Raw genomic sequence first — 20,299 nt, forward strand, 5'->3', positions numbered from 1 at the left:
AGAAAATGTAACTCAAATGGTGATCTCCTCCTGCTATGAAATTGGAAAGACTTGCTATAGAAACTAGGTCTTGCCTGAGTGCTCCTTACTGATTTCATAGCAAAAAGGGGTTTAGGGAATGAACAGGAGCTGGCCAAAGTGCAAATCTGAGACTTGCTTGCTTTTCCTTCAGCCCAGGGGATGCTCTGCACAGAGCCTGGCAAAGCAAAGCCATGTCAAAGTACACAGGCACAAATTCAAGCAGATGGAAAAGCTGCTGGTACCCTTCAGCACCCAAAGCTCAGATAAAGCCAGGGGCACTGTCCCAGCCCAGCCTACAGCAGTGTCCTGGCAGGCCAAAGGCATGGGTTAGGCAGCAGGAATGAAGCTGTGTCCTCCAGACTTGGTGTGGTGGTGCCCAGGATAATCTGATTTAGAGCAGCTCTGCTTGCTGTTGCCCAAAACCAAAGCATGTGTGTCCTGAGCCACCTCTGAGCTGAGAGCACATGGGCACGTACTGGAATATGGGCCAGTAAAGAAAGTAATGGGAAAATGGCAATTTAAATGACTTACCTTCACAGAATTGCTCTGAGAACTGGGAAACTCCAGCTTAATTTCAAGTTCTTTGTGGTGTGACAACAGAGTGCATACAAAGTGTAAGGAAAGCTGGGTAGAAACAGGCTCCCAACACAAACCCTGGCACTGGGGCAAGCCCTGGGGACGCTGTAGTGGAGTGGGACACTCTGTGGTAATTTCAAAAGCCATGAAAGTAAGTTCAGATGACCCACTAAACTGTTTTGAGTTAGTTTATCTTACACACATGGGCATTTTTGGAGCCTGCACGTTCACACACTGTGCATCCACCTGAAGGTCAGACATTGCCAAAAGTCACAGACAGGCCACAGGCTGTGACCTTTGGCTATTTGAGTCGAATTACAGCAGAGAGAATTAAAATCAGCCCTCCTCAACCATTCTGGGGGAAACTTGCATAGAAAATTTAGCATGAGAACTTTTCAGACCACACTAGAGATTGCAGAGGAAAACAAACTGAACTGATTTTGTACTTGACAGCTCTAAAATGCTGAAGTTGGAAAGTACCAGCAGATGGCACATTCCTCAGCCTGTGCTGAGGCTCCAGTGGGGCCAGGCAGCACGGGATTCCTCCCTGGCTTACCTGCACACACTCATCAAGCCTGGTTTAAGGCTAAAAATGACACAAAATGCTCCGAGGTTTCAGGTCAGAGCACTCCTGATTCAAACAGAGAGCTCTCCTTTTCACATGCATCTGTTGGAGGGCCCTGAACAGTGCCAGAGCTCACAGGAGAGATGTCTGCAGGATTTGCTGCAGGAGATGGAGTGGAGATGGGGCTCATCCCCTCCCTCCTGCATCCATCACCTTTGTGTCCTCATGGCCTCTCCTGTTTCCCCCAGGAGCCAAGCTCGAATAGTGTGTTCACTATTCCAAAACACAGGCTGGTGAAATAACCAGCTTTTATGGGAACTGAAATCATAGAATCATAGGATTGTTTGGAATTACAGAATGGTTTAGGTTAGAAAATACCTCTAAAATCAGTGAATCCAACCATTCCCCCAGCACTGCCAATCTCACCATGAACCATGTCCCCAAGTGCAATACCTACATGGCTTTTAGGTACCTCCAGGGATGGTGACTCCACCACTGCCCTGAGCAGCCTGTTCCAATGTTTGGTAACTCTTGGGACAAAGAACTTTCCTCCAATATCCAATCTAACCTGCTCTGGCATAATTTGAGGCTGCTCTCTCTCGTCCTGTTGTTTGTTACCTGGGAGAACAGATCAACCCCCACCTGGCTGTCCCCTCCTGTCAGTAGAGAGTGAGAAGGTCCCCCCTGATCCTCCTCTTCTCCAGGCTGAGCCCCCCCAGCTCCCCCAGTTGCTCCTCATGAGACTTGTGCCCGTTCCTGTGGCAGTCCAGCAGAGCCAGCCCTGCACAAGGACTGCAGATTTGATCAGGCTGTGTGATAGTGGTGATGGCAAAGTGCAGTTTTACCCCAGAGCATCTGCTTGACGTGTGACACGGGGACAGTTGCAGTGGGGACAGGTCCCACAGCACAGGTGGGAGCAGAACTGGCAACATCCCTGCTTTGCTTACCCTCTCCCAAGGGCCTCCAGCAGGGATCTCAAAGTCTGACAGGTCCATTGGGCCCACGGTCCCCTTTTTTGGGATTAAATAAATAGTCCAGCAGCTCCTGCCAGTGACACAGAGTGGCTGCCAGCAGGATGGGAGCTGGGTGTGTCTCCCCATGTAGCTGTGCCTGCCCTACTTGAGCTGAGCTTTGCATGCAATGCTGCAATGCTGCCGTGCCTGCATCGGGCCATTGCCACAACTCCTTGACTCATCTTCTCCGAGCTGGGGGGCGATGCCAAGGACACCGGGCTGCGAGGTGACACCTGACACTCCTCACTCCCAGCCTTTGGCATCAGGGACAGCTGCCAGAGCAGAGCACAGTCAGGGCTGGCTCTGCAGGTTTGGTGCCACCAGCCTGGGTGGCCCCATGGGACAATTCCTCCAGGAGCGCCGTGCCCGGCAGCTGCCCTGGCACCAGCGGGTCTGGGCAGGTTTGGATCATCCAGCACCCAAGGGTGTGCTGGCTCATGGCTGTAACTGGAGGGAACAGCCAGGATTTAGGGCACAAAAGTCTTTTTTCAGGTGAAAACCCAGCCAGGCAGGAGGACATGGGCTCACACAGCACAGTGCCCAGTCCAGCACAGTGCCCACCCTCGTTCCCTTTCCTCTGGGATGACAAACATTGTATCTGAAATTTGTATCTTAAACAATAGATGCTGCTAATCCAGCCGTGTGCAAGGGTTTGAAGTCACTGAAGCTTCAAAGTTACCAGGATTTTTTTTTTCCCCCATCAAGTATCTTGGTTGAATAAAAAGCTGTGTCCTGACCTCACTCACGTCTCCCTGCCCCTGTCCTGGGGACCATGATGTGTCACACAATGGCACAGCCAAGGAAACCTGCAATCTGCCATAAACTAGAATTTCAGGTCATCATAGGTTTGTGGGGTTTGGCCAGCTTGTTCACAATCTATTTATGGATGAACCCAGACCAGCCCTATGCTGGGGACACGGGAATTTATGATGGGAAGAGCAGCTGAAGCCATTCCTGTTTTCCCTGGGTCCTGGTCCACAGCCCTGGGCTGCTTTCCCATGACATCAGCAGCCCACGACTGCCGGGGTGGTGATGGAATCTGTGCTCCCTGCCAGCCCCAATCCAAACTGGGAAGCCCATGGGTCACAGCACAATGCAGATGCTCCCACCAGCACAGGCTGTGTGGTCTGGGGGCATCTTTGGGTACTGCAAAAATCACTCAGGAGTGCTGGAAAAAGAAAGTAAAACAGAGCCTGGATGGAAAGGTGTGTGGGAAAGGAAAAGGTGAGCAGGAATCAGCCAGAAGGGGTTTGGGCTACTGCCAAGGAAACATCACTAGACAGGCTCCCTAAAGGCACGGTGGCCAGCCCAGCCAGCACTTCTCCTGGAAAAAGGGACAGGATCTAATCTCAAGATGCAAAACTGGCTGCTGCCTCCATGCAGGATCCTGGAAAAGCCCCAGTGGGCTTTTGGAAAAATCCCCACCAAGGTGGGAACAGGCATCAGCACAAGGAGGAGAAATGAACGGGTTCACCAACTGGGAGGCATTTCAGAGCCCACACGTGGGTGACAATGAGGATGCTGCAATCCTGGAGGGTGGAAAACCCCTAAAACCTCCTAAAACCCAGCACTCAGGAAAAGGGTGAAAGGGTTATCACCTGACCCCAGAAATGCCTGCAAACACACCTGAAAAAGGGCAACCCTCAGAGAGCCTTTTTTTTCAACACCTGCCTCAATTCCTAATTATTTCATTTTTTTGTTCCCCTAAAAAATAACTCACGCCTCTGCTGTGTACACTCACCGAATTTGTTTTGCTTTATTGCATATTGCCATCTTAGAAAATGTACAGTCTCATAACATTACACAGCATTTCCCACTAGCTAGAACTACTAACATCCTTGCACCTAACAGACTACCTTAGTCACTACGAAGCTAATAAGGTCCAAGACAAACTTTTGTTTACAAATTATTATGGATTTTTTTTTTGTTTGTTTTGTTTTTGGCATTATTAAAAAAAAAAAAAAATCATCTTTAAAATACACACCCAAGAGAAAAGAGTGGCTACATACACCAGCACCAATCTAAAAGTAGTTTTCAACAATGGCACATGGAATTACCTGCACACAGCCTTTGTATTTATTTATAGAGATATAATATTTTTTCTTTTTTCTATTTTTTTTTGAAAGAAAACAAAGAAATGGCAAAGTCAGCCTGATAATCAGGCTGTTGTAAAACAATTAAAAAAAAAAAAAAACAACCCAAGAGGTTTGGAAGGGCAAGAGGAAATCTGTCAGGAAAGGTCCTGATGTGGCACTGGGGTTGCAGAGGCAGGAGCTGGGGTGGGTGCTGGCACCCAGACCCCAGGAGGAGATCACCCTTTCTGACCTCCACCACCTGTCCAATTAATAAACACATGTGACCAACCATTCCTTAAACCATCAGAAGCCAAACTTTTTTTTTTTTTTTAACCTTTTTTTTTTTTTCCTTCTTATTTTATATATTTTCAATTCCCCCCATAGTCCATTCCCTCAATTGTATCAGCCCCATTTTTTTCAGCCATAAATAAAAAATATAAATAGAGGCACTTTAGTTAAGGAATAGTATTATCATTACCTTTTGTCTTTATTTCCCCCTCCTTCTTAAAGCAAAGTGCTTAACTCCACCTTTGAACATAATCTGCAGGTTTTGCAGCTGCTTGGATATGAGGTGCTGGACTTTATTTCAGAGCTTACCTGCTATATTTATTACTGCTTTATATGCTACTCAGAAAGTCTTTTTTTTTTCCTTTTTTCTTTTTTTTTTCTTCTTTTTTTTTTTTAAAATCTACAGTGCGTTAAATGTTGCAATGAAGAAAAGAACAAAATGGTAAAACCACAGCTCTTGACAACTCTGCTTTGAGAGAGATTTCACAGCTTTCACTCAGCACACAGACCCTGTGGCCTTCAGGTGCTTAGAACCATATTTTTTTTCTATACAAATTAGTTTAAACAGCACTTTTGCTATACAGTACATATAGTTAACTGACATCCCAAACCCCACCAGTAATACCGATTATCTGACAAAAAAAAAAAAAGAAAAGAACAACCAACCTTATTTCAAATAGTGTTAATATCTAGTGCAACAGGGACAAACTCATCTCTCCACAGGAAAAAGAACAAACAAAAAAAAAAAGATCACAAAAGTATTGGTGGTATAAAAAGGTTTTGTTTTGCTTTCTTAAAAAACATACCACAAATAAATAAAAGTAAAAAGTAACAGTCCTCTATATACTCAGCATAATTTAAGAATAGAAATGTTAATATGTTAATGGTGGTTATTTTTTATTCTCCAATTCTTAATTTTCTAAACCCTTAAATTATTACTCCCTGAGAGCTCTGAATTACTTTTATTATTGGTTTTTTTTTTGTCTTTTTTTTTTTTTTTTTGGACTGACATTTGACAGGTAGTTCTGCTTACAAATTTGCAATGACAATGAACAGCAAACCAGTCAAAAAAAAGGACCTGGCTATGAGACAAGTGTTTCTTGGCATCGCTGCTTCTGTGTGTCCGAGAAAGAAAAAGGAAAAGAAGGTGGGTGAAAGCTGGTGGGTTTTACCCCAACCCCTTTGTATTTCAGAGACATTTGGTCCTGACCCACCTTGACAGAGGATACAGTTTGTCCCATTGAACAGAAAGCAAGAACAAAAGTTACAACGCAAAAGTTTGTGCTCTTCGTCTCCTCCGAGAACCGAACCTTTCCCACCGTCTTGGGCCAGAAAACGTTGCAAAAGTATAAATACATCAGTGTGGCGTTACAGCGAGAAGCACTTTGGGGTAAAGTTTGTCCTTTAGCAAGGTGGCAGCAGGAGGAAAAAGAGCATTTCCCAAGGATGACGGGAAGAGCATCTCTGGGAGCGCCCGCGGCGCCGGGCTGGGGAGCCAGCGCGAACGCGCAGATCTGCGAGTTTCTCAGAATAATCACAACAATGAGAGAAAACAAACAAACAAACAAACAATGCATTAAAGTTCAGTCAACTCTGCTTTTTTTTTTTTTTTTTCTTCTTTAAACCGCTTGGCTTGTGTGCAAGGCGTCCCCTGCAAATGGCCCCGGGGGGTTCTGAGCAGGAGAGCAGCAGGAGGCAGCTTCTCCCCGTTGGCTTTGGGACCACGGGGACAACCGGCGGCTTGGGGTTGGGTCCTCTCTTGCTCCACGGACGCGGCATTGTGCTTGTGCATGGGGAGAACTACTTTTTGGAGCGGGGAGGAGTCGGTGCTGGCACTCACCAACACGAGCTGCCCACACACCTCCCTCCACACCCCCCTGACCCGACTATATACACAGTATATACACACACCCACGCTCGCCCGCGGGGACAAAGAGCGTGCCACTGTTCCGCTTCCAATCGCAAGGCAGTGTCATGGAAACACAAAAAAAAAATAATAATAATAAACAAACCAACCAAAAACCACAGCCACTTCAGAAAGACTGACCCGCGTGTCTTTTGCCGGGTTCTGCTGTCAGTTTGTTTCTCAGAAGTTGAGCTTGGTGACGGGCCTCTCGCGGCCGCTCTCCGCCAGCTGGTTGGTGATGCGCTTGCGGTTGCGCTTCAGCTTGGTGAGGTCCTTGTCGAAGACTTCTCCCGAGCGCAGGGCTGACACCAGGTCATCGAACTCGCCGCTCTCCTCCCCGGTCTCCTTCGCCTTCCTCGCCTTGCGCTCCCGCTCCCGCTGCTCCTTCAGCTGCAGGCCGTGGTGGTGGGGGAAAGGAAAGCGTCTCAGTCTCGCACAGGAGGTTGTGGGGGTGTCCAACACATGTGTGGTGATCCCCAAAATCACGGAACAAGGGTGGTTTCCCACCCCACTGCTTCGCACGTGGGAGCTGGTCAGGATTATTATTGATAGACCACATCCCTGGAAGTGCTCCAAGGCCAGCTTGGACAGGGCCTGGAGCAACCTTGTCTAGTGGAAGGTGTCCAAGCCCACAGTGAGGGGGATGAAACTAGAACTAGGTCACTTCCAGCCAAATCATTCTATGGTTCTGAGATTCTATGATACAAGCTGTGGGTCACAGCCCCATGGCTGCTGCTCGTGGGTCACAGCAGTCGACAGCCAGCACCAGCTCTGCTGCACATTTCAGCTGCAAAACCTCACCAGCCCAAGGTCATTAGTTAATCAACTAATCAAAAGCCAAAAGCCAGTGAGTCTAAGACCACAGAAGCTCCCTTTCTGGTCTTCAGTGCTCCCCATGCCACCCTGACCACCACGGGGACATCATGACACGGTTGCCACTCCCAGGTGCCCTGGGGGTGCTGCCAGACTTGGTGTGTGCTCACCTGTGCCTCCATGCGTGCCCGGCGCTCCTCCTCCTCCTTCCTCTTCCTCATGTTCTCGTTCTCCTGCTTGGCCTCGGTCACAGCTTGAAGGAACTGGTCAAAGATGCCAAAGAATTCATCAGGCTGCATTTTGTCTGTGTCTTCTCCAAAGTGCTTCACAGCCTTGGAAAACTGGAACAGAGGAGACAGGGGTGCATCAGTCTTGGATAAATCCACTGGACTGGTGAAACTTTCAACCTGATGGAGCAGAGTGAAACACTTCCAGCAGCCATACCACACTGCAGGGCTTTGCCTCATCAAGCCTTGATTTCAACCTGAAATAAATCACCTGGTGTGTTACCTGCTGCCCTGAAAGACCTGGATCACTATCAAGCCCCCTCTCCCCATCTTGCCTCTGGCTCTGCTGAGCCTCCCCTGCCCCAGCTCCACTTTATTAACTAAGCAGCAATAAAAACAAGGAAGCAAAATACTGTGGGACTGAAGACATAAAACTAATAGTAAACACGGCAGGGGAAGGGAAACTTGCACTTTTAAGTTTTCCTTTGAAGTATTTTTGGGGTATTATTTATCATTGCCACATGCTCTGCTATTGAAACCAAATGTGTTGGTGAAACTTCTAAAAGAGATTTCTGCCCAGGCTCAGGCACAGCCCTGGGCAGGGAAATAGGGAGTTTTCCGGCCTCTTGAGCTGTTTGCACACCATTAATGTGAGGGAGTTGAATGAGGCCATAGCAGAGGTCAGGACAGGACATCCACAATCTGCCAATGTGTCCTGGTCCCCAAGCAGCCCCCGAGTTGTCCTTGGGACTGACACTCTTTGTTCTCACTTCCAGTCTGAAGGAGACTCTTTGTGCAGAGAAAGTTTGTTAAAATTGTGAAGGCACATTCTGGAGATAAGCACGCTTAAAAGAAAAGAAAAACAAAATCAAAGCACCAACAGATTTATTAGTTGCTTTGATATTGCAGGGTAGACCAAGAGGAACATTTTTAAAGCCTGCCTGTATGATTTAGTTTTATTTGCAGGGGTGCCCCAGGCTCTTCAAAAGACATTTAGTGCATTTTTATTTCTTTGTTTACTTAAGAAACTTAACACTTCAAGATGCAGGGAGGAATCTGAGAAGTGCCACTATATAAGTCAATATAATTGAGGTTAATCTTGCTGATTTTAATCAAGATCTTACAATTCTCTGCCATGTTACAAGAGAATCTGGTGGGGGAGGGAAGGCTGAAAATGCTCTCCTCATGTGATATAAAGTTTATAAAACAGGGATGTTTCTGCTTTCCTAAGACAAAACAGGAACACAACTTGAATCTGGACACGTGTTTAAAAAGCAAAGAGCTGGAGCACTCCACACAGCCCATCCCTTCCAACAACCATGGAAAATTGCTTCAGAGGGAACTTCCACAGATGCTGGGGACCACGAGCAGACCTTCTCCTCCAGATCCAGCCAAATCAGCAGGAGATGATACAGTTTTCTGAGCATTTGTCACCAGTCCTAACTCACTGCAGAGAATATCTGCCAGGTTACCATCAACAGGCCAAAAGGGTGGCCTGAGCTAGCCATGGCCTCAGGGAGCTCCATCATAATGCCCAAGCATGGGTCAGAAGGACAATGCCAGCTGGACAGGGGGTACAGCCAGGGAGGAGAGGCTGAAAAGCTGCTCAGATCTCAAGGACACTGGTGGCCTTACCAGCTCTTTTGTTTCCATCAGGAGATCTTCCACATCCGAGAAGCTGAAGCTGGCCAGTGTGATGAACTGGCTGACGACAGACACAAACTTGTCACCTGCTTGCTGAACCTGAGACTTCTGGAAGTCCAGCTCCTTTGGGGAGGAGAAAAAAAAAAGAAAGGTAAATCTGGTCTGATGAGAGACACAAATACCACTGGCCTCTGGAAGTGTCATTGGGAGTGTGACTGAATCAGTGCCAGGGGTTCTGCTGGCACCACCACTGCTGCTCCCCCTGCCATGCTGACACCCTGGATTACACTGCCTGAAGCTTTTAAGCCAAATCCTACAGGAAAGCTTATGTAAGCAGGATAATTCAGCAAGACAGCGAGTCCTTTGGGATACCTCCACCATTTCATCACCACTCTGTGATGTGCAGCTGTGCTGCAGAAGTGCTCCCCAACCCTCAGTGGTTTTACAGCCAAGGGGAGACTCCTCTGCACATCACAGGTCCTCCTTGGGCATCATCACTGGGCTTACTCAGCCCCCCTGGATGAATCAGACTTAAACCATGCATGTGCCTGAACACACATGGGAACTTCAGTGCCAAAACAGCCAGGCACACATGCAGGGCAGGAAGGAAAAGCATGCAGATCTCCAGGATGTGAGATAAAAGCTGGGAGCTCCCTGGCCTGCCTCCCCAAGGAGGGATGCAGTGCTGCTCAGAGCCAGGCTGCACTATACTTCATTTAAATAATACTTACAGTCTCCACTGCTCTCAGGCCACTTCTCAGAGTGTTTATTTCTTTCTCCAGCTCAGTCATGCTGTTGGAAATAGCAGGATGTTAATTTTCAGCTTTTACAGCAAAATCTACAGCTCTCTGACCAACTTAACCATGGTTTTCCCACTGAGAAGACCCCAAAACCCTGCCCACATTGCCTCCTTTTTGCAGACCAGTGTGTCTCAAGCAGCAGATCAGGCTGACAGCCTCTAAGCTGGGACAATCTCAAAGTGGCTGCAGCTGCTTGTTCCAAAGCAAAGTGCTCTTCTGTATTTTTAATCAAGGGGACTGTGCAGGTTTAGCAAGCTTAGCAGCCTCCAACCCTCTCCAAGCTAAAGGATGGCTCAGGAGAGGGCCTTGCTGGGCACAGATTTCTCTCCAGGTCCAGCAGTAGATGGAATCGTTGTCCCAGTGCACGGAGGAGAGTTTTTCAGGGTACCACGGCTGGGTGAACACCAGGCAAAGCATCCTTCCGAGGAGCAGCGAGGCTTTCACAAAGAGAGACAGCCCAAATATAGAGAAATGAAAATAAATCACCATGTCTGGCGCTGGCTTTGTTTACACAAGGCTCGAGCCCCCGATGAGCTTCAAATTCAAGTGCTTATGGGTTTCTACCACTTTGTCTGAGGGGAAGCTTTCTCACAAAGCCTCGGTGACCACAGGCTTGATGCCTTTCCAGGGGTGTCTGTGCAAGGCCTGGGGTCCCTGGAAATGCTGATGCTGGGTCATGGGGCAAGCATTCCTGGCAGGTTTAGTCTGGGAAAATGCAGTTTTGGGAGCCCTGTGCTCCAGCAGTTCATTACTAGTGGTGGGATTGACAGAGGCGGCAATTTCTGCTTCACAGCTGCAGGACTGGGGGGAATTCAGGGTTTTCCAGAGCTTTAGAAACTTTTTGGTTTCACTCTTGATTGGACCAAACCCAAATGTTACATATGGTGTCCAGTTTAGAGCGAAATGATAAAGTTTAGGGGGTAAAGAAACCCTCTGTGCAGGCGTTTTCTTTCCCGTATGTGTGCCTGTACAACAGCTGCAGATCAGGAGCATGGGAAAGCCAAGTCTCCACCAGCATGGAGCATGTCCTGCTCAGCCATGCCCTCAGCTGATGCCTACAAACTGAGCATCACACACCCACAGAACCGTGGAATGCAGGGGAATGACCCCTGCATTCCCCCACAGAACCCATCCCGAGTTGGAAGGGACTGACAGCAATCTCCAAGTCCAGCTCCTGGCCCTGCACAGGACAGCCCCAAGTATCCCACCCTGTGCCTGAGAGCATTGTCCAAATGCTTCTGGAGTCCTGTCAGGCTTGGTGCTGTGACTGCTGTCCTGGCAAGCCTATTCCAGTGCCCAACCACCCTCTGGCAGAAGAACATTCTTCCCCACAAGCCAAGATTTGTCCTGTCATTGTGCTCAATCCCAATGGCTGATGATTATTTTACATTTTATACATGAGGATCCTTGTTTTGCCCAGTACACATCTTCCCTAGGAAGCCACCACTGCTACAAGAAACCTTGGAAGCTTGGAAAACCCTCGAGCCACTGCAAACTCCATGTACATTTCATAGCATCATAGAATGGTTTGGGTTGGCAGGGACCTCAAAGCCCATCCAGTTCCAACCCCGCTGCCATGGGACACCTTCCACTATCCCAGGCTGCTCTGAGCCCCATCCAACCCAGCCTGGAACACTCCCAGGGAAGGGGCATCCACAGCTTCTCTGGGTAACCAGTTCTAGCTGCATGCTGTCTATATAGAGGTGCAGTTTCAGCCCTTTTCATGTCCACAGCCAACACAAAGCACTGCAGAAATGTGTGATCTTTGCTGCTCGCATCCCTGAAGCATCAAAACCCGTAAGCTCCTGCTGGAGTTAACCAAAACAGAGCCTCATTGATTTCAGAGGTACCTCAGCACATACTTGAGGGCTTTGCAGGGCAACAGCACATTCCTCCTGAACATAAAGGTTCAGGCTGTGTCTAAGGGCTTTGCTGAACTGGGGCAGCCTGTTCCCAACAGGTCACCAGGCAGCGTTAAAAAGCTGTTTGCAAACCCCAGAAACTCCATGTTGATACAAGGGGCAGGCAGGACCTGGATGCAGGTGAGTCCCTGACAGAGCTGCCAGGTCCTGCCCATGCTGCAGGCAGAGGCTCCCTGGCACATGAAGATAAACAGCTGCCCTTTATCTGCAGCCACACCGCAACCGCTTCCTCCCGGATTACTTAATGTACCATTAGAAATTAATTAAATGCTTTTGCGGTGAGATAACAACAGGAAGCGGCTGCTCCAAGCAGCTCTCCTCCCCCAAGCTCAGAAGTTTAGAGCCTTTGCTGCAAGGGCTGTGATTTAGAGCTGCCAAGTGATGTTTGCTTCTGAGCATGGCCATGGCATGGGATACAGCCCAGCAGCCAGGATCAGGCCAGGAGGGTGAGCCAGGGTGAGATGATGTGGAAAAGCACGCTGAAATGAGGGGAGAGGTGCTACCAGTGCTGCCTGACTGCCACCAAAAGCCCTGCTTACTTGACTTTGGCTGCCTGTGGGATGTCTCGCAGCTCCTCGTGCAGGCGGAGGACTTTGGGATATTTCTTTTCCACGACAGTGATGAGATAGTGCAGCAGGGTGATGTTCCTAGGAAAGAGGAGCACAGAGGTCAGTGTGGCAGCTTCTTGGGGAGCTCATTGTTCAGCCAAACCCCCTGGTTAAACCCCAACCCTAGTAATGAACTATTTGAGGATTTCTGCAAGGATGCTGCTTGATGCCTGTGTGGGGCCATGGCATGGGTCTGTCCCATGCACAGCTACAGGGCAGAGCAGCCTGGTCCCTGCAAGCTAGGGTTCTCCACAGGAAGAACCCAGGGGAGGTGACTTGAGTGTCACTGCTCTTGTCCTCCACTGTCTTTACTGATGGATGAGACCAGGCAGGTTTGAGACCTGAACCAACTCCTCTTGCTCGGTGAACAGAGCTCAGCAGGGCAGAGCAAACCAGGCAATGGCTGCATCAGCATGGGAGAGTGGCAGAGAGAGTTTCTGCAGAGAAAAGCCCCTGGAAACCCTTCCTCTGGCTCTTGGCAACCCCCTTCAAAGGGGTTAAAAAGCATTTGGAAGATGATCCTCCTAATCAGCCTTGGCTGCAGTTTAGCCAGCCGGGGAAGGAAAGGCCCCATCAATCCCCATGCTGATCTGCAGCTTGGCTTCCTTGAAAGCTGTCCTGCTCAAAAAAATGCACACCCACATCACTGGATGTGCCAAATTGGGCAGCAGGAGGAGGGGACTGCTCCCACCTACCCATGTCCCAGAGGTAATGCTAATGCCCCCTGCATTCCCCCAACACCCCTGGATGCTACCAAGGATAAGGGCAGGGGCTGCTCACTTGTCAATGCTGGACTTGGTGTCCGCGATCTTGTTGAGGCTGGAGATCTTAAACCCGAAGGCGTTGCCCCTCTGGCCCTTGTTCATGTAGTTCCCAAAGGCCAGGACCACCTCCAGGAGCTGCTGGAGGCTGGTGCTCTGCAGCACTGCCTTGGAGCCAGCACGAATAGCTGAAAGCAGAGAGGGGTGGGACATTACCCCCTGCCACAACAGCCCATCAGCAACCCCTTCAGTACCCCCAGAGAGTGACCACCAGCTCCTTCCCTTCCCTTCCCTTCCCCTTCCCCTTCCCCTTCCCAGTGCCAGCTCCATGTGGACCAGGTTGATCCTGGCACAGAGGATGCTTTTCCTGGGAGTGATCCCTGTGCTGGCACAGGTCTGGTCACTTGCCTTCCACCTTGGGTTTGACCTCTGCAACTCTCTCTGCAAACTTCTTCTTGAAGTAGAGGGACTGCAGCCTCTGCTGATAATGGTTTATCCTAGAAAACAAAGAGGAGGTGCAGGTTGAGCTTTGCTTGCTCCAGGCAGAGCTCTGTTGCTCCACTGCTTACAGCTGTGCTTACAAAGCATGCTTGAACCAAAGTGATTAAAAAATAATGACCCCTTTTCTCCCTGAAACTGCTGGGATGGGAAAAAAATTACAACTGAAGCTACAGCTGTCCTGGGGTGGATCCCCATGGGTTCTTAAGCACACACTTAAGCCTATCCCCTTAACTCAGCAGGCTCAACAAGTGAATTTTTACACTCTGTTGGTATGAACAAACAGTTCTTTCACAGCCACTCCTAAGCAAAGGTGCTGATGAGGTCTGGGCTCCCCATGGCTTTGTGATGAGCTGCAGCTGGAGAAAAGCTCACCTACAACTAGAACTAATGAAACTGGACCTTCTGATGATCAGAATGATGGGCTGGGCTGGCAAGTCTCTTTCCTGGGCAAGTCAGTGATGGCTCTGCTCATGTCACTTGTGTTCATGCTAACCAAGATCTCACTCCTGAGCACGTGGCAGTCTGATCTGAGTCACTTGGATCAAGGACCCAGGGGAAACATGCTCACACACAGGGCCATGAGCTACGCTGTTGTACTAATCAGAGGTGACAGAGACATCACACTCGGTTACAAACCACAAGGCAAAATTAAAAAGCTGTGCTGGAAATCAAGGGAAAACGTTTGCATCAGCACATTGTGCTTTCCAAAGAATGAAAGCATGGGAGCAACACTTAGGTGAGAGTCTGTGAAGAAGAAAGGTGACCTGTGATAGAAAAGCTAATTCTGAGCATCACAGAGCCCTGAGGGCTCAGGTCTGAACTTCACAGCTCCATCCTGCCTGCCTTTGACACTCAGCAACCACACAGCACATCACTGCAGTGCTCATCGGTGCATTTCTTGGGGAGGACAGAAGCATTTCTATTTTTGATCTCCCAGTGCAATCTCAAATTGTAAAACTCGCTGACCTTGCCAACAAGTGACTGGCTTGAAGTTCAGCTAAGAAATTCAAAGAGCTCAACGCTCAGTTCAATTTAAATAAGGAGCTTCAAGATTTTAACCCAGCACCTCTAGAGGATGTGCATGCAATAGATAAGGTTATTCATCCCTGAAGACTCCTACGTTTTACATGATTGCTGCCAGGAGCAGGAAGAAATGACATTTCCTTTCAGTCTCATATAGTCTCAGGAGCCCTAGGGATGAGTCAATCCTGAGGTGAGAGCTGGGACTCTTCTACACAGCAGGGCAAAATGTACATACATCAGGCTCGAATATTCATTAGGATGAAAGGGAAAGGAGCATTTTGTTATCATTTTAACAGCACTTCCCACCTGGGCCACAATGAATCATAGAATGGGCTGGAAGGGAGTGAAAGATCATTTAGTTGCAACCCCTCTGCCCTGTAGGGACACCTTCCACCTGACCAGGTTAGATTACAGAATCTCAGCATCATCAAGGTCCAAAGAGACCCTCAAGATCATCTATCTAGTCCAACCATGAACCTAGAACCACCACAAAATCCATCTCCTCATCCCTCTCCCCTGCTCTGTCCAGCTGCTGCTTGTATGGGAGCACAACCCTGATTTTAGGAGCACAGCATCACAAATTATCCTTACAATCTGGAGCACCTTTCTTGCCCTCCTGCCTTCTTGGCCCACTCATTTCTTGATGTGAAAAACAGTAAGAAGAGCTTATTTCCCAAGCAGGCTCTGTGAAACAGCCACTTCCCAACCAGTCTGTGCAGCCACTGGCCAAAATGTGTCCCCTGAGGCACCAACCTGCTCATTTCGAAGAGGAACCGGTCAGCCTTGGCCATGCGGTCCAGCTCGTGCTTGTGCTCTTCCAGCAGGTCAATGTCACCCTTTTCAGGAACAAACTTCAGGAGCTGAACAGGAGAAAGACAGCAGTGGACATGAGATCCAGGCACACTTTTTCAGGAGTTAAGAAGTGATTTATGTCCTTGAGTCTAACACCTTTTCAGCATGTGCAGGCAGTGAGCCCAAGGCACCTGTGAAATAAGTGTTACTGCTGTCCCTGTGACCTTCCTCACATTACTCCATCACGTCAGTGTCTCCTGCCTCTGCCCTGCCATCACTCAGCTCTTACTATGAATTAAGTCTGCTCCATGGAGGTTTCAACATCAGCTCTGCCAGAGGAGATGTCAGTCAGGGATTCCCATTTGCTGCAACTCTACTTATTAGCAAATGGAAATTTTGTGCAATGAATCCTCCCACATCTCTGCTCAAGGTGCAATTACCAGCTCAGCTTTAAGGACAGGTGAATAATATGCTTACAAAGGGATTCAGAATGGGTGAAAATGGGATTCCCCTTTTCAGGACTGCACAAACACTGTCTAACCTTTCAAAAATAAACCACCACTGAGCACAGATTTCAAGCTGCAGCCACAGAAAGGGGAAATGGCCCCACCTTGGGGTCCCAGGGCACAGCTGGGTACAGGATTGGCACATGGGGGCCATGCTGTTCCCAGCACTGATGCCACAACCAAGCTGCTTTCCTGCTGCTCCACCTGGGTGGGTTTTCAACATGTGACTGGTAAATAATTTGGGGCCCAGCACACTCAAAGCCATGCTTTGGTCCCAAGCACTTGGCACGGCGCTGTCTCAGCATGAGGCAACCACAAAGGAGCACGAGACACGTTGCCCACCTGTTCCAGCATGTCCTTTGGGAGGTCCTCCTGCTCATCCATTGTCAAAATAGCCCGTTTGATCTCCTCATTCGAGAGTTTCAGCCTGGGAGGTGGAGGGAAAGGAGAGTTATTCCCAGCCCAGCAATCGGGGAAGGCTCAGGAGCGTTTCCTTACACATCCCTGCAACACGAACAGCTGAACCCCCAGCCAGCAGCAGCATCACAAACAGCTTATCCAGCATGTTATGAAGGAGGATGTGTCAGAAACGTGGCAGAACTGTGCTCTGCCAAGGCTCAGCACAGCACTGAGCAGCCCTGGCCCTGCTGCAAACAGGGGGTCAAAACCCCCCCAGCCAATTCCCCCTCCCCACACCACAGCTGCCACTCCCTATCTCCCTGCTTTACAGTACTTTATGTAAGGATTGTAAGCAGTACTTTAAATATCCAGCTTTCAGATCTAACTCTTGCCCATAGCAATGCTGCTCCTGCAGTTCCAGCACCCCCAAAGGCCACAGGGCCAGTGAGGTTACATTCCCACTGGAAACAGAGCCCAGCCCAGGCTCAGGAGTGCAGCTCAGCACTGCCCCTGAACCCACTGCTACAACCCTGACGGAAAATCTGGCCAATTTCCACTGCTGTTCTTGGATTTAAACATTGTCCTTCCCACTTCTCCTGACCACCTTTGGCTGCAGTCTTCCTCTAGGAAAAAATTAGAAAGAAATCCAAAATTTGGGCAAATGGATGTTCAGCATCCATTCAGGAAACCCCTAAGTTTGGTTTTCTTTGGAAGGGTGGGGATTCAATGCTCTTGGAAGTGTAAGAAGCTGGAAACCAGCTTCTCCTCCACCTTTTTCTTCCTCTACTTCACCCAACAGGAACTGAAGATGCAGCCTCAAATTGGAGCTTTCCAAAACCACAGACCACTGTGTCACAGCGAGCACCACCAGGCTGGGCTTCCCTGGCAGGGATCTTTCTGCCAGCAGCCCACACTGAGCTGAGGCAACAGAGAGATGGAAAGACGCCCTTGGCTCCTCCTGGGCTGGAGCAGCCATTAATTACAGTTTAATTCGACTGCAAGGAACCGCTCCCTGCAAGGACTTTGATTGCAAAACCACACGTATTTTTCTTATTCTCTGCATTGTGGTCTGTAAAATAATCGTAATTAAATAAAGGGAAAGCCCAGAAACTCCTGCAACTCCATTTACCTATATCCTCTCTCTCGCCCAGTGTGCAGTTGTGGTTAAAGCCATTGCAACAAATCCAGTTTAAAAAATGTAATTCCCTGCACTTGCATGCAGGGAAAAACCACAGAGTTGAAAAGACCTGTTTGAAGAACCCCATGGCCCCTGTATCAGTGATCAGTGCTGCCAAGGGATGCTGAAACACTGGATGTGGCTCAAAGGAATGAGCTGAAACCAGAAACACACCCTGCAGCAGGATGTGAGACCTTGGAAGTCAACCTGATCAGCAGATCAAAAAGAAGATCAGGAGCTGACTTGATCACTCTGAGTAATTAAACAAGGAGGGTGTTTTTCACCCCCACACCTCTTCAGGGAGCAGACTGAGACTGTGGAGTTGGCTTTTGGAAGCTAAAGCTGATACAGGGAGGGTGCTGGTCTCTGAGGCCAGGGTAGCAAGGGCTTGGTTTAACTTGGAATATTTTGCTCAATACTGCTCAAGCTTCATTGAAACAGGTGCATCTTACAGACCTGGTAAGTAAATCTTCATTCCTTATGAGCCCATGTTTCTCATCCTGCACTCACAGTCCCCTCTCACCAAGGGAGCACCCTAGAGAGGGTCTGCTAATTAAGGAGTGAATTAAAATCTACCTCAGCCAGGGGAGGAAGCTCAAAGATTGCACTGAACAGTGGCCAAGACAATTGCTGGGGTCATCCTACAAGGAACAAATCCAGAATCCTTGGAAAATATCCCCTCTGCTGCTTTCAGTAAAAAGCAGCCACATCCTGGGGTCACCCTACCTGTCCCTTACAACAGCAGTGACCAGGGTGGGACATGATCCAAGGTGGGATATGAAACTGCAGAACTTCTTTTATACTCAAGCAGAAACAGGAATGCTCAGACCACCAACACCACTCTGCACCCTGATGAAAAGCAGACACTGGCTCAATCTGGGCATTTGGATCCCTGGGAGGCAAAAATACTCCTGGGAGAAGGGGGTGGGCAGGCAGCTACTCCTCATCCACAGCACCTAAAGCACAGAAAAGTACCACAATCATCTCCAGGAGGGTGGGGGAAGATGAGGGTGACGTTTCTAAGCCCTTACTCATTGAAAGCAAAGTCAACAATAAAAACACATTTAGAAAGAAAGAGGCTGGAAAAAGAGAAAACCCAAACTTTTCTCAGGAATCATCACAAGGCAGTGCCAAGAACAAGAGCCTGCCCCTGCATCAGCAGAGAGCAAGCGCGGGGCGCCAGAAGAAAACAGCTTCTCAGACAATTTGATGGGAAAGGGGCCAGTGAAAGCTAGAAGCTTATCTATAACCACAATAATTATCATTGTTGGCAGCAGCTGTCGAAGGCGAGCCGTCTGAGAGGAAGGGGGTCACAGGACTCGCTGTCACAGGGATTTAGAGGCAGCAGCCCGGCGATGCGAGGTGACAGCTCGCCAGCCCGGCCAGCGCGGCGCTGCTCGGCGCGGCTTTTGTCGGGCCCCGCGCAGGACGTAATAAGTGTGAAGGGGAAAAACAAATTCTGCCAGGAAAGGGACGCGCCCTCCCTGAAAAGCCACATTCATTTGAGTTAAAAAAAACAGCAGCCTCATGTCGCCTGGCTGGGAGAGAGGAATCAAACGAGGCATTCACCGCCAGCACAGCCGGAAAACGATGGAGCGAGGGGTGGATTTGCATCTGGCAGAACTCGGGACTAAAAATACACACCCATACACAGGGAGCAAAGGCAAGGACATGGTGGGTTCACAGAGGGAGACACGGTGAGGCACTGACATCAGCAAAGCCTTCTCCAAAAAACAGAAGGAAAAAGCCAAGCGTTAAAAATATTCTTGTGCTGCATTACAAGCTGGAGGAAAATCCAGTGATCTCACTGCGCAGTAATTTCTCCCAAAGCACGGGAAACAGGCAAAAAAATAAATCTACAGAGAGAGATAAAATATCTCACTGGCCGTAATCTTTCCACGCTGCGAGCCAGACAATGCCTGGGGAGCTCACAAATGTCTGGGCTAAATCAGGGGCCAAGCCTGCAGGTCCTTTCTATGTGAGTCTGCTCAGCCCCATGCTGGCCGTGCAAGAGAGGTGGGACAACAGCAGCCCAGCTGCCAGACCAGTCCCTTTGGAACACTGGGACCAGGGACCCACTGCTCTGCCCAGCTTTGGGATGGGCAGCTGGGGTGGGCAGAGGCAAAAGGGTTTGCCCAGTGATTCATGGAGTCCTCTGGAGATGCAGGAGCTGGACCTGAGAACACTAAAAAGATGCTTGGGCTTTACCTCTACACCACCTCTGTGAGACTTGGCATCAAATCACCCAAAGGGATTTTGGGGAGAGAAGCTCATTGTGGTCCTGGGAGTACCATGGGATGAACTCCAAAGCACTTCCAAAACATCTGGGGCAAGTCACTGCAACTTCAAAGCCACTCATCCCTGCATGAGCATGGGCCTGGGAAAAGCCATACAGAGGCCTGAGGACCACCTTGCAGGGCAAGTCTGATCCTGCCTTTCCCCTAGGAATTGGCCCACAGGGAAAGGCAGGCAGGCAGCAACCTCTATCCTGCCCTTTTTGTGGGATTAGTTACTGGCAATTCGTTTCCAGCCATTGCTTTCTTGGAAGAGAAAGGTTTGCTGGTGAGATGAAATTGAGACCTTCACTCAGTAAGACGTGCAGGATGCCTTTGAAGTTGAGTGCTTGGGTCTCTCCCCTTCCCACTGAAGGAGCTATTTGTGTGCTTAACTTCCAAATATACA

At 49.1% G+C, this 20,299-nt stretch overlaps 1 protein-coding gene across 1 annotated transcript in view; it reads right to left on the reverse strand.

The window, feature by feature from the left end:
- Positions 1–3,907: 3,907 nt before the first annotated feature.
- The window catches only part of DAAM1 (dishevelled associated activator of morphogenesis 1), an 89,926-nt gene continuing 73,534 nt past the window's right edge, over positions 3,908–20,299 (reverse strand). The window contains exons 19-27 of the mRNA XM_015631815.2: positions 16,384–16,468; positions 15,497–15,603; positions 13,628–13,716; positions 13,239–13,407; positions 12,390–12,497; positions 9,860–9,920; positions 9,120–9,251; positions 7,428–7,598; positions 3,908–6,834 (exon numbers count right to left, since the gene is read on the reverse strand). Coding sequence (XP_015487301.1) covers positions 6,625–6,834; positions 7,428–7,598; positions 9,120–9,251; positions 9,860–9,920; positions 12,390–12,497; positions 13,239–13,407; positions 13,628–13,716; positions 15,497–15,603; positions 16,384–16,468 — 1,132 coding nt within the window. The 3' untranslated portion in view covers positions 3,908–6,624. The remainder of the gene's footprint in view (positions 6,835–7,427; positions 7,599–9,119; positions 9,252–9,859; positions 9,921–12,389; positions 12,498–13,238; positions 13,408–13,627; positions 13,717–15,496; positions 15,604–16,383; positions 16,469–20,299) is intronic.

The sequence above is a fragment of the Parus major genome, chromosome 5 (assembly GCF_001522545.3).
Source record: "Parus major isolate Abel chromosome 5, Parus_major1.1, whole genome shotgun sequence".
Classification (NCBI taxonomy): domain Eukaryota; kingdom Metazoa; phylum Chordata; class Aves; order Passeriformes; family Paridae; genus Parus; species Parus major.